The sequence below is a fragment of the Myripristis murdjan genome, chromosome 9 (genome assembly GCF_902150065.1).
Source record: "Myripristis murdjan chromosome 9, fMyrMur1.1, whole genome shotgun sequence".
Taxonomy (NCBI): Eukaryota; Metazoa; Chordata; class Actinopteri; order Holocentriformes; family Holocentridae; genus Myripristis; species Myripristis murdjan.
In genome coordinates, this window is record NC_043988.1 from 37969905 (window position 1) to 37983909 (window position 14005).

Here is a 14005-nt window from a genome sequence, read left to right on the forward strand (position 1 = left end):
TGGAGGTGTTTAGGCCGTCCTCAGTGCGTTTACACCCGTATGCTCATGTGGTCGAGACCCGACTGACTGGAAACTTTTGTAGCCTGAATTAAAATACCAGTAACCCAAAACCCCCTGTCCTGGCTGACCCTAAGCCAACACTACAACACTGCACTCACATCTGATTGGACAGAGTTCCCTGCCTGGCTCAGTCTGTCCCTGTGGCTCCTCCCCCAGCTCCTCAGCCAATCAGAGAGGAGAAGATGAGTTGACAGTTGACCAGCAGGTAATCAGTGATATTTATTGGTGTATGCTGATAATACAAATTTGATACAGATGGAGACAACAAGCTAAACCAGGTTAGCACCAGGCTAGCCCAAGTTAGCACCAGGCTAGCTGAGGTTAGCACATTATTAGGATTATTGACAGGTACGCTTAAGGCTAAATCAGAGTACTCTATCTTAGTACAAAATTAGCCCACAGCTAGCTCAGATTACCCCAGATTATCAGCAGGTTTGAGCATGGCTAGCTCCAGGTTAGCTCCAGGCTAGAGCAGACGATGCTAAACAGGTTAACACACAGTTAGCCCGTGCTAGCACCAAACCAGCCAGTTCAGAGCAGGTTAGACCGGATTCATCTGTGTTGTGGTACATCATCGACAGGCGGTCCTCTTCAAGATCATCTCTGATTGGCTCGAGGGGCATTCCGGGGGCGGAGCCTGAGAGAGAGTTCCCATAATGCCTCCTCAGCCAGGTGGTCGCTGAAGTCGTTAAAGAACGACATGATGTCATCATTAGGCTGCAGGGAGTAATGACTACAGAGAGAGACAGACAGACAGAGAGAGAGACAGGAAGAGAGAGAGAGACAGTTCATGTTTTTTTCTTGGCAATGAAACTGCAGAGAAAATGTCAACAGACTTGCACTAGTACTACTATAACAAGTATCTATGCAGTACTACGACAGTGCTACAGCTGCAGTACAACACCTGTAGTACTACAGCTGAGTACTGCTGCAGTACTACAGCAGTACTCCGGCTGCAGTGCTACAGCAGTACTCAGCTGCAGTACTGCAGTAGTGCAGTACTGGGCTGGTATCTGAGGGTCACACTGACACTTGCTGGAAGCTCCTCAGAGTGTCCAGGATGTTGAACTGCTGCCATCGCTTCGAGAAGTTGACCTTTGAACCCTGTGATGTCATCACCATGTCGGGGTTCCCCAGATGGACAAAGGTCAAGTCCTGCAGGATGAGACCCCTGGACAGACAGACAGGTTAGAGACAGACAGACATTATTTGTAGTTCCACACAGTTTTGTGCAGTTCTTTATTATTAATCTGTGAGGGCAAATGGAAAAGTTGCAGCAGTAAAACACAATAAAAGTAATAGTACGATATAATTCCAATATAAGTGTAAAAATTTGTGTTACACTGGTTTGTTTTACAAATAAAGCTTTATTGACTGACTGATTGATCGATTGATTGATCAGAGTGCTGTGCACCTACAGGTAGGGGATGCAGGGCGGCTCCACCTCAGCCAGAGCTGCTCTGTAGGCCCGGAACGATGAGGAGCTGTCAATCAAAGAACTGTAGTCCTCGAGTGCCTGACAGCACACACACACACACACACACACACACACAAACAAACATAAGTATGTGGAGAAAAAAAACAGGGCCAGAGGGGGAGAAATATTCTAAGAGAAAACTTAAATGTGTAAATTTATGACAAAAAATTTGAAAATTCTGAGATCATGAAGTCACATCTTTGTCAGAAAAAAACTCAGAAATTCTCAAAGATTAGAGCCATGAATTTATGAGAAAGAACTGTGACAAACAGTGAAACCAGTTTGTGGGATCCAGTCAGAAGGAAATCCTGAGACACGGCCAGCAGGGGGCAGCACAGGTGCTTCTTTCATAAGAAATATAAGAAAAAGTTTTTGCTCATAATTTTATGACTTTAGTCTCAGACATTTAGAGTTTTTTTCCCAGATTATTACCCCTTGGCTCCATAATTTTTTCCCCTGCAGTGGCCCAATTGCACCGTCATGTCTATGATATGTGACCACTAGATGGCGCAAAAACACTGAGGCAGGTTTCTGAGTCAGATTCTACTGGATGAAAATAAGCTTTGTTCTGTTTTCTGCCTGGAAGTCGTTTCTTAACGTTCATGGTTACAATGTTGTATTCATGTGTAAACACTCCTAATCATCACACACACACACACACACACACACACACATACACACACACACACACACACACACCTCGGTGGTGTTTCTCTGCCAGTCCAGTCTGCGGAGGGGGGCGGAGTCCAGCGCTGACAGGATAGACAGGTACGAGTTAAAGTTGTTCAGCTTCCTCAGGTGCTGCACACACACACACACACACACACACACAGTATTACTCCCAGTGTTTCTCCATAACAACATGAGTCCAGGCCTGTGGGCCCTGAGCTGAGGGTCCCACAGACACTCCAGGTGAAAGAGGACTTCACTCTCTGAAGAAGTCACTTTTTATTCATTTGCTGTCAGTTAACAGTGTTTCCTGTTTGTTGTTAGCAGTGTTGGGACCAATTACTCACAAAACTCATAAGTTACAATTACTAATTACTTCTGTAAAAAAGTAATTTTGATTACTACTCAATTACTGCTGCAGAAGAGTAATTCAATTACTGGGGAAAGTAATTTTTATGATTACTTTTTTCTTTTCTTAAATCCTCTTATTAATGCACATATTTTTGCGTTGCTGTTGCAGTGTGGACACTGCTGTCAAATTTCATCTGTCATTGTCAGTGTTGGGCATGTTACTTTGAAAAAGTCATTCATTATAGTTTAAAGTAATGATGCCAGCTTGTCCAGGTGGGGAATTGAACCCCCGGTCTTCTGTATGGCAGGAGGAGATACTATCCGCTCTGCCGTCGGGGAACATATGTGTGTTTTGTAATTTCTGCTCATTCTGCATGCATGTTGATAAGTTACGAAAAACTGCAAAGTCCGACCGGTTTGAAAATTGACACACCGCTTTTTCTCCACAAGATGCACATTTTTTTAATAGGATAATAAAATAATAATAATTATTAGTGGTAAGTAACGGCGCATTTTATTGTCAGTAACGGTAACGGGGTTGTAACGGGGGAAACAGTAATTTCTTTGATTACTCGTTACTGATAAAAGTAACGCCGTTAGTAACGCCGTTTCTTTATAACGCCGTTACTCCCATCACTGGTTGTTAGAGGCATTTTAGTCAAACTCTGTGTGTGTGTGTGTGTGTGTGTGTGTTTACCTTCATGACCTTAAGGAACTTCAGCAGTAGTTTCTCTCTGTCCTGAGGTTTGTCCTGCAGGATGATGACAGAACGCACCCTGACACACACACACATACACACACACACACACACACACACACACGTTTAATCAGTGGAAAGCAGAGCAGTATCTTTGTTTTAACATGTCAGTTAAATTACAAGAACATCATAAATTTATCAGACAAAACCAAAATAACCCCCAAAAATAAACTGCTGAAAATTAACCAATCAGTTTACCAGAAATGTACTAAATTATATACAGTTGAAGAATTATAATTATGAATTTTGTGTTTAAAATTCAGTTACAAGAAAATTCCAAAAAATAAAGTTCCCCAAAAATGAAGAAGCCAAACAAAGCAGGTGAAGTTTGTGTGTTTCACCAGAAGGAGACGCTGTTGAAGTGCTGGGTGAAGGCCGTCAGGTTGGGGCTCTTCTCCTCGTTCTGCTCCTTGGACCACAGCAACACCTCCGGCAGCTGCACACACACACACACACACACACACATACACACACACACACACACACACACACACACACACACACACACACAAAGTTTAGACTAAAATGCCTCAGTAATTTGACTTTTTGTCCTTCACTGCAGTTTAAATCAGATCCATTACAGAGAACAGACTGTGGAACCTTTCACAATAAAAGCTCAGTCAGCAGAGATGAGAAGAGGAACCTGCTTCTACTTTGTTGCTTCTACTTTTAGTCATTTTCCAAATTTCACAATAAAAGCTATACAATGAAAAACTGCAGTGAGGACCATTTAGACTCAACTGGCAAAAAAAAGTGGACATCATCACATCACAAGCTGTGTTTATCCCACATGTGTCAGTTGAGTCTACAGGGTCCTCACTTCAGTTGAGTGTAATGCCCCTTTAAAAGCATGCAGTGTGCAGCGTGTTCTCTGGAAAAGATCCCAGCTAACACAGTTACTGTTTGGAAAAAGGAGCTCAGTCACTTTTACTGCCAGGACATTTGACATGAGACACTTTGGACTTTTACTGCAGGACATTTTTACTGCACTACTTCTACTTCTACTGCAGTCACATACCAGCAGAGGAACAGTACTTCTACTTCTACTGCAGTCACATACCAGCAGAGGAACAGTACTTCTACTTCTACTGCAGTCACATACCAGCAGAGGAACAGTACTTCTACTTCTACTGCAGTCCCATACCAGCAGAGGAGCAGTACTTCTACTTCTACTGCAGTCACATACCAGCAGAGGAACAGTACTTCTACTTCTACTGCAGTCACATACCAGCAGAGGAACAGTACTTTTACTTCTACTGCAGTCACATACCAGCAGTAATATCAGTGTTAGTTAGTAGTAGACAGACAGACAGGCAGGTGGGGACAGACAGACAGGCAGGTGGAGACAGACAGGTGGAGACAGACAGACAGACAGACAGACAGGTGGAGACAGACAGACAGGCAGGTGGAGACAGACAGGTGGAGACAGACAGACAGACAGACAGACAGACAGACAGGTGGAGACAGACAGGCAGGCAGACAGACAGGTGGAGACAGACAGACAGGCAGGCAGGTGGAGACAGACAGACAGACAGGCAGGTGTGACCTCAATCTTGTAGAAGAGCTGGGAGTCCAGCAGAGTGAGCTGCTCAGCCACGTCCTGACTCCTGAAGTCCAGCAGAGTCCCTGGTCTGAGACACACACACACACACACACACACACACACACACACACACACACGCTGAGATGCAGCTCGACAGGAATCAGAGGAGTCTTACTGTATCACATTTTTGAAAAATAAATACATTCATTCTTTTATTCATTTATTCATTTCAAATTATGCTTAAGGACATTTTTTCAGGTCATTTCCTTTTTTTTACTTCTCAGTTTCTCAGAATCTCATTTGCTGCTCATTTTCATGTCATTTCTGGTTCAACTGCTTTTTGCCTTTTTTCCATGTTTTTCAGAGAAATCAATTAATCTGCTATTAATCTGCTAAATTCTGCCTAGCAACAGCCAGGCCTCTGCCTTCCCACAATGCATCAGTGTAGCGCTGCTCGCTAACGAGCTCCGTTTGCCAGAAGACAGATAAGATAAGATAAGATAAGATAAGATAAGATGAGATAAGATAAGATATTCCTTTATTAGTCCCACAGTGGGGAAATTTCAAATCAGACAAATTCTGCCAGTGATGTTCTGAGTTTGGGTGGATTTGTCCTTTACCAAGGTCAGAGATCAGATGTTACCTGGCAGCCACTCCCCTGGAGGCGAGGGGGCGGAGTGACAGAGGAGAGCCAATTAGCTGCCGCCTCTGCTCCAGCTTGGACAGGATGTTGGCGCGCAGGAGGCGGGCCAATCCCAGCTTCCCATCAGCCAGCAGGCTGAACACCAAGTCCATCAGCAGCTGCTGCAGCTCCGAGTCCAGCTCTATAGCACTGCTCACACACACACACACACACACACACACACACACACGCACACACACACACACAGGCGTGTGAGGCGTGTCTCTGTGTCTATAGATATTCTCGTTTATCCAGGTCATCGTTCTCTTTGGGCAAATTGAATCGAAGGCACCTGGACTTGTGTTTGTCTCAGGAAGACGCTTCGAACTGATGAAGCCCCTCACAGCCCCCCACAAGTCCAGGTGCCTACGATTCAATTTGCTCAAAGAGAACTCTGTGGCTGCGTGTGTGTGTCTCTGTGTGTGTGTGTGTCTGTGTGTGTGTGTGTGTGTGTGTGTGTGTGTGTGCTCACCACAGCTCGTCCACCACTCTGACCAGTAGGTGGAAGGCGCTGCTGGCGGCAGCGAGCTGGGCGGGCTCGTCCGTCTGGCTCAGGTGTCCGTACGTGTCACAGGTTAAGGATCAGGTAAAGGTGCAGTTCGCTGTTTTGGAGCTCATGTCCTTGTTTGTGTTTGTTGTGACTGTGAGCTGCTCACTGTCTTTTTCCACGGTTTTGGATTAAATCAAGCCATGAACCCTTGAAACACATGAACCCTGACGACAGGAAGTGGCGCCCCGTTGGCTCGGCTCGGGGGTGACGGCGCGGGTTCGATTCCAGACCAGGCCTGCCCTGCCCCATCCTGTCTCTCTCTATTAACTAAAGCAGGAATGACAAAAACGTCTTTATGCTGAAGGGTTTGAGGTGGAGCTCCAGAGGCAGATCAGGCCCCGTCCTCCATCCTGATGCAACGTCGCTTAGCAACTTAGGTCTGTTGCCTAGCAACCAAGCTTACTTTTCACCTCGATTTTGCAGCTAACGTGCCGATGACTTTCTGCCGCCACCTCGGCTAAACTGCAGCGTCACAGCGTGTGGGTGGAGCCTGGTGCATGTGATGCCATCAAAGTGCGACACATGGTTCAGAGTTTGAGAGGAGCTGTGCCTGTTGGCGTTTTGTTGTGCCAGTAAACGCAGATTAAAAGTTTCCCTCAGCCACGCAGGGCAGGCAGTCGCTGAGCGAGCGAGGCGATGACACGCTGAGATGTCATCATCATCAGGAAGCAGTTTCAGCAGGGGACCCCAAACTTCCCTTTCCATAGCAACATCAACCAGCTCTGACTGGGGGATCCCGAGGCGCTCCCAGGCCAGTGTGGAGATATAATCTCTCCACCTGGTCCTAGGCCTGCCCCGTGGCCTCCTCCCAGCTGGATGTGCCAGGAAAACCTCCCTTGGGAGGTGCCCTGGTGGCATCCTTACCAGATGCTCGAACCACCTCAACTGGCTCCTTTCCATGCAAAGGAGCAGCGGCTCTACTCCGAGTCTCTCACGGATGACTGAACTTCTCACCTTATCCCTAAGGGAGAGGCCAGCCACCCTCCTGAGAAAACCCATTTCGGCCACTTGTATCCGTGACCTTGTTCTTTCAGTCATGACCCATCACTCATGACCACAGGTGAGGGTAGGGACGAAGATTGACCGGTAGATCGAGAGCTTTGCCTTCTGGCTCAGCTCTCTTTTTGTCACAACGGCGCGGTACAGCGAACGCAGCACCGCCCCTGCTGCTCCGATTATCCAGCAAATCTCACATTCCAATGTTCCCTCACTCGTGAACACAACCCCAAGATACTTAAACTCCTTCACTTGGGGTAAGAACTCATTCCTGGCCTGCAGCGGACATTCCATCGGTTTCCTGCTGAGAACCATGGCCTCAGATTTAGAGGTGCTGATCTTCATCCCAGCCGCTTCACACTCGGCTGCGAACTGAGTGCAAGTGCTGAAGGTCACAGATCGATAATGTCATTAGGCCTGCATCATCTGCGAAAAGCAGAGACGCAATCCTCAGCCCACTGAACTGCAACCCCTCTCCTCCATGACTACGCCTCAATATCCTGTCCATGAAAATCACAAACAGGATTGGTGACAAGGCACAGCCCTGGTGGAGGCCAACACCAACAGGAAACGGGTCCAACTTACTGCCGAGGATCTGGACACAGCTCTTGCTTTGGGCTCAAAGGGATTGGATGGCCCTGAGGAGTGTCCCCCTCACCCCATACTCTCGCAGAACCTCCCACAGAATATCCCAGGGAACCCAGTCACCCTCTGGTCCCCCTTTTTAAACAGAGGAACCACGAACCCGGTCTGCCACTCCTTCGGCACTGCCCCAGCCTTCCACGCAATGTTGAAGAAGCGTGTCATCCACGACAGCCCCTCAACAGCCAGAGCCTTCAGCATTTCCGGACGGATCTCATCAATCCCCGGGGCCTTGCCACTGGGGAGTTGCTTAACTACCTCAGTGACTTCCTCCCTAGAGACTGACACTGATCCCCCATCATCCTCCAGCTCTGCCTCTGCCCTAGAGGGCAGGTTAGCTGGGTTGAGGAGTTCCTCAAAGTGCTCCTTCCACCACCTGACAACGTCCTCAGTTGAGGTCAACAGCGTCCCATCCCTGCTGTATACAGCCTGGATGGTCCCCTGCTTCCCCCTCCTGAGGTGCCGGATGGTTTTCCAGAAGCACCTTGATGCCGACTGAAAGTCCTTCTCCATATCTTCTCCAAACCTCTCCCACATCCACTGCTTTGCCTCCCCAACAGCTGAGGCTGCCGCCCTTCTGGCCTGTCGGTACCTTGCAACTGCCTTGGGAGTCCCCCGGGACAACATATCCCGGAAGGCCTCCTTCAGTCGGATGGCTTCCCTGACCACCGGTGTCCATCACAATGTTCGAGGGTGACCGCCCCTTGAGGCACCCAAGACCTTCAGACCACAGCTCACAACTGCAGCTTCAGCAATGGAAGCTTTGAACATTGCTCACTCTGGTTCCATGTCCCCAGCCTCCACAGGGATGCGGGAGAAGTCCCGCTGGAGGTGGCAGTTGAAGGTTTCTCTGACCGAGGCCTCCTCCAGACGTTCCCAGTTCACCCTCACTATACGCTTGGGCTTACCAGGTCTGTCCAAAGGCTTCCCCTGCCATCGAACCCAACCCAGTACCAGATGGTGATCAGTTGACAGCTCAGCTCAGCAGAACATACGACCTTGACCTTTGGCTGAGGATGCTCTGGTACCACGTACACTTATGAGCATCCCTATGTTTGAACAAGGTGTTCGTTATGGACAATCCATGACTTGCACACAAGTCCAATAATAAACAACAAACAAACAACCGCTCGGGTTCAGATGAGGGAGGCCGTCCCTCCCAGTCACGCTGCCGAGATACTTTCTGATTTATTTTCTTTTTCAGCTGCAAACTGAAGACTAACCTGACACGGTCATAAAAACCCCACAGCATTAATACTGCATCCGTCCACGGCCATGCAATATCAGCATGTCAACACACACACACACACACACACACACACACACACACACACACACACACACACACACACACACACACAGGTTAGCCTGCTTTGGGTTGTGTGGATATCTGCGCTGCAGTTTGCTGATGACGACATGAGGGCTGATGAAGCTTCTGTAGGTGGAGAGGAAGGCCTCACAGTACAGGACCTGCTCTGCACACACACACACACACACACACACACACACACACACACACAGAAAGAACATGTCAGCTGATGGCTCGGGGGTGTGACCTCCAGCTGGACGATGCTGGGCGTCTCCTCACCGGCGTTGTTGACCCCGGTGGCGTGGACCAATAGGACGTCAGGAGAAGCTGCTTTCACATCTGGCCCCTCCTCGTCCTGGTCAGGGTCACACAGAGGTCAGAGGTCAGAGGTCAGACTCACGCACACACACACACACACACACACACACACACACACACTAACCCCCCTCCCCGGTCGTACCTCTGCCTTCATGGTGATTCTGCTCAGGATCTCCTGCTGGTTGGTCAGAAGCTCCTCCTCCTCTTGCTCCTCCTTCTTCTGCTCCTCCTTTTTCAGCTCCTCCCCCTTCTGCTCCTCACGGCTCCTCCCTCTGCACTCGGCCTCCTGCTGGTGGCTCTGAGAACTGCAGCACAGGAGAACGTCAGGCCCGTTCTTCACGTTCTTACCAGCAAAATGTGACGTGGGGAGAACGTCTCACCCACGTTCTCTCCCGCCGCTAAAGACTGTCTCACCCGCCGCTAAAGACTGTCTCACCCGCCACTAAAACATCTCACCCGCCACTAAAGACTGTCTCACCCGCCACTAAAATGTCTCACCTGCCACTAAAGACTGTCTCACCCGCCACTAAAACATCTCACCCGCCACTAAAGACTGTCTCACCCGCCACTAAAACATCTCACCCGCCACTAAAGACTGTCTCACCCGCCACTAAAATGTCTCACCTGCCACTAAAGACTGTCTCACCCGCCGCTAAAGACTGTCTCACCCGCCACTAAAACATCTCACCCGCCACCCGCCACTAAAGACTGTCTCACCCGCCACTAAAACATCTCACCCGCCACCCGCCACTAAAGACTGTCTCACCCGCCACTAAAACATCTCACCCGCCACCCGCCACTAAAATGTCTCACCTGCCACTAAAGACTGTCTCACCCGCCGCTAAAGACTGTCTCACCCGCCACTAAAACATCTCACCCGCCACTAAAGACTCTCACCCGCCACTAAAATGTCTCACCCGCCACTAAAGACTGTCTCACCCGCCGCTAAAGACTGTCTCACCCGCCGCTAAAATGTCTCACCTGCTGCTAAAACGTCTCACCCGTCGCTAAAATGTGTCTCACCTGCCACTAAAGACTGTCTCACCCGCTAAAGACTGTCTCACCCGCTGCTAAAATGTGTCTGACCCGCCGCTCAAGACTGTCTCACCCGTCGCTAAAGACTGTCTCACCCGCCGCTAAAACGTCTCACCCGCCGCTAGAACGTGTCACCCGCCGCTAAAACGTCTCACCCGTCGCTAAAGACTGTCTCACCCGCCGCTAAAACGTCTCACCCGCCGCTAAAACGTCTCACCCGTGCTCACTCCAGCCTCATGTCGATGCTGCTGAGTCGTGTCAGACGCTCACATTCACGCTGTTGCCTGTAATGTTTCTGTGGTGTTGCTATAGTAACTCCGTCCCGTCCCAGTTAAGGTGTGTGTGCAGTGAGTCACCGAGCGACGGTGGAACAGGATTCATTACCAAGTGCTGAATCCTCAGAGGGTAATATCACTTTTTTTAAAACGTCACGATCGTACTTGTTAACACTGTGAGTCATGTCGGACACCGTGCGACGTTTGGCGGTGAGCTGCTCGTCCTCGTGCACAGCGTGAAAGTTACGGGGCTGGACGGAGGTATTTCCTGTTATTGGTAAAAACTGTTTTTAAAATACTTATGAAGACCAAACAAACGGCAGGCTGACACATTTTGAGGAGAATCTGGCAGAATGAGCTGGTTCCATCTTTTTGCTGAAATAATTCTGACAGAGCGCCGGACTTTTCAAAATAAAATCCTCTCCAGCATCACAGCACCTTTGTTTCCTCTCAGACTGGAGCTGTGTGTGTGTGTGTGTGTGTGTGTGTGTGTGTGTGTGTGTGTGTCTCACCAGTCATTGGTCTCATTCTCTCTGTTATCTCCTGCAGAATCCTGGAAAGAATGAGAACAACCATCATCATCCTCATCATCCTCTTCATCACAGTTTCCTGAAGATGCTGTAATTTTTATCCTAATTTACATATTTTTGAAAGAGCTCAGTTGTGTTCACGGGTACCTGCTGTGGTTACTGAGTCAGTTACTGAGGTCAGTTACTGGGGTCAGTTACTGGGGTCAGTTAATGGGGTCAGTTACTGGGGTCAGTTACTGGGGTCAGTTAATGGGGTCAGTTACTGGGGTCAGTTACTGGGGTCAGTTAATGGGGTCAGTTACTGGGGTCAGTTACTGGGGTCAGTTACTGGAGTCAGTTACTGAGGTCAGTTAATGGGGTCAGTTACTGGGGTCAGTTACTGAGTCAGTTACTGGAGTCAGTTACTGGGGTCAGTTACTGAGTCAGTTACTGAGTCAGTTACTGGAGTCAGTTACTGAGGTCAGTTAGTGGGGTCAGTTACTGGGGTCAGTTACTGAGTCAGTTACTGAGGTCAGTTAATGGGGTCAGTTACTGGAGTCAGTTACTGGGGTCAGTTAGTGGGGTCAGTTAGTGGGGTCAGTTACTGGAGTCAGTTACTGGAGTCAGTTACTGGGGTCAGTTACTGGAGTCAGTTACTGGGAGCTCAGAGGCCTGAACTGGTTGGCTGAAGCTGCTCTCTGTCTTACCAGCTGCCTCTTCTTCGGTGGTAGAGCTGGAGCAGGAGGCAGGTCAGAGGGGGGGGGTGTGTCCAGGTGTGTGTCCGGCTCTGTGTGTGTGTCCGACTCGGTGTGTGTGTCCGACTCGGTGTGTGTGTCCAGGTGTGTGTCCGACTCGGTGTGTGTGTCCAGGTGTGTGTCCGACTCGGTGTGTGTGTCCAGGTGTGTGTGTGTGAGCTGGTAGGTCATCTCCAGCTCCCGCTGCCTGTTGGTGTAGCGCTGGCTGAGGGTCGAAGGTCGCGGGTAGAACGACATGGCTCCTGTTGGAGCGCTGTAAGACAGGCACTGCAGGTACTGGTGGACTGGACAGACAGACAGTCAGACAGACAGACAGACAGACAGTCAGACAGACAGACAGACAGACAGACAGACAGATATTAATGATTTTGTTGTGGTGATGGAACTGTCAATAAGCTGAGCTCATTTTAAGAGCAACACACTGTTTCCACAAGGGGGCGCTGGACAGGGAGACACCTGAGCCACACTCTCTGTCTGTCTGTCTGTCTGTCTGTCTGTCTCTCTCTGTCTGTCTGTCTTTCTGTCTGTCTGTCTCTCTCTGTCTGTCTCTCCTTGTCTGTCTCTCTCTCTCTGTCTGTCTCTCCTTGTCTGTCTGTCTCTCTCTCTCTCTCTCTGTCTCTCTCTCTCTGTCTCTCTCTGTCTGTCTGTCTCTGTCTCTCTCTCTGTCTCTCTCTCTCTGTCTCTCTCTGTCTGTCTGTCTCTGTCTCTCTCTCTGTCTCTCTCTCTCTGTCTCTCTCTGAACTCACTGTGTCGTTTCTTCTCCGGGAGGGGGGGTGGCGTCCCGCTGGGGGAGAGGGGGGTGGAGGGCTGGTTGTCAGGGGAGGGGCCTTGCTGCTGAGGGGCGGAGTCTAACCCAGCAGGAGGCGGGGCCTCAGAGTTACTGCCTCCTGCAAACAGAGCAGAACAGCGAGGAGAGTCAAGCCGAGAGCAGCAGAGCAGCGAGGAGAGGACAGACAGGCAGGTGTTCTCACCTGGAGCACTGCGCCGCCTCTTCTCCGGCAGGGCTGGGGGGAGGGAGGAGGGGGAGGATGGGGAGGAGGAGGGAGGAGGAGAAGGCAGGAGAGGAGGGAGGGGGGGCAGCGTCTCGCTGGAGGAGAGGTCTTTATGCAGGAAGTCGTAATCTGGATCCTCCTCTGGAGAGAACGAGAGAACAACAGAGGAATCAGTTTGTTTGTGTCAGAAAACAAACGCACCCTAAGCATGACATCACCCGACACCGTGGCTGTCGCCCTGGCAACAGGCAACAAACTGTATAAACTTATATCCCCCAATGATGATACACATCATATTCCAATAAACAAATGGGAAAAAGACCTTAACATCAACACCGATCACCAATTCTGGAAGAACGTCTGCAACAACATCTGCAAAATATTACTCCGCCTATATCTTATTGTCCGAGTCTGTGTGGTTTCTATCGCAACACGAAACGTTTCACTGAAACCTGCATCAAAAGCCGCTGTCAGCTTTGTTCGCCTGCATAATGGACCGTTTGGTTGTCAGTGTTGATTTCTTTGTCGACCTAAGTTTGGATGAACGGCTGAACGAGGAAGACAAGACAGAAGAGAAAAAGGAGAGATACGCGAGAGTGACGAGTGAAGAGCTGGATCAGCTGGAGAGGTCAGGAAATGAAGCCGGTACGGCCCGGTCAACGTCTTGGGCCGTCAAATGTCTACAAGACTACCTGACAAACACCGGGCAAACAGCTGATTTCTCAGCTGTAAGGAAAGAAGAGCTGAACAAGATCCTCCATGAATTTTATGGAGCTTTAATTTCTATAATAAAGAGAATGAAATGCCTCAGCAGATTCAGCACCACGGACAGTACCCGCTGAGGCAGATTCAGCACCACGGACAGTACCTGCTGAGGCAGATTCAGCACCACGGACAGTACCTGCTGAGGCGGATTCAGCACCACGGACAGTACCTGCTGAGGCAGATTCAGCACCACGGACAGTACCTGCTGAGGCAGATTCAGCACCATGGACAGTACCTGCTGAGGCAGATTCAGCAGCACGGACAGTACCTGCTGAGACAGATTCAGCACCACGGACAGTACCTGCTGAGGCAGATTCAGC

At 49.5% G+C, this 14005-nt stretch overlaps 1 protein-coding gene across 1 annotated transcript in view; it reads right to left on the reverse strand.

Annotated features, from left to right (window-relative positions):
* Nucleotides 1-259: 259 nt before the first annotated feature.
* The window catches only part of LOC115364841 (rap guanine nucleotide exchange factor 1-like), a 21758-nt gene continuing 8012 nt past the window's right edge, over nucleotides 260-14005 (reverse strand). Inside the window, exons 8-23 of the mRNA XM_030059476.1 lie at nucleotides 12900-13061; nucleotides 12675-12815; nucleotides 11881-12212; nucleotides 11177-11217; nucleotides 9497-9659; nucleotides 9316-9391; nucleotides 9118-9202; nucleotides 6012-6104; nucleotides 5501-5689; nucleotides 4861-4945; nucleotides 3656-3750; nucleotides 3255-3333; nucleotides 2237-2338; nucleotides 1479-1576; nucleotides 1091-1231; nucleotides 260-793 (exon numbers count right to left, since the gene is read on the reverse strand). Coding sequence (XP_029915336.1) covers nucleotides 658-793; nucleotides 1091-1231; nucleotides 1479-1576; nucleotides 2237-2338; nucleotides 3255-3333; nucleotides 3656-3750; nucleotides 4861-4945; nucleotides 5501-5689; nucleotides 6012-6104; nucleotides 9118-9202; nucleotides 9316-9391; nucleotides 9497-9659; nucleotides 11177-11217; nucleotides 11881-12212; nucleotides 12675-12815; nucleotides 12900-13061 — 2018 coding nt within the window. The 3' untranslated portion in view covers nucleotides 260-657. The remainder of the gene's footprint in view (nucleotides 794-1090; nucleotides 1232-1478; nucleotides 1577-2236; nucleotides 2339-3254; nucleotides 3334-3655; nucleotides 3751-4860; nucleotides 4946-5500; nucleotides 5690-6011; nucleotides 6105-9117; nucleotides 9203-9315; nucleotides 9392-9496; nucleotides 9660-11176; nucleotides 11218-11880; nucleotides 12213-12674; nucleotides 12816-12899; nucleotides 13062-14005) is intronic.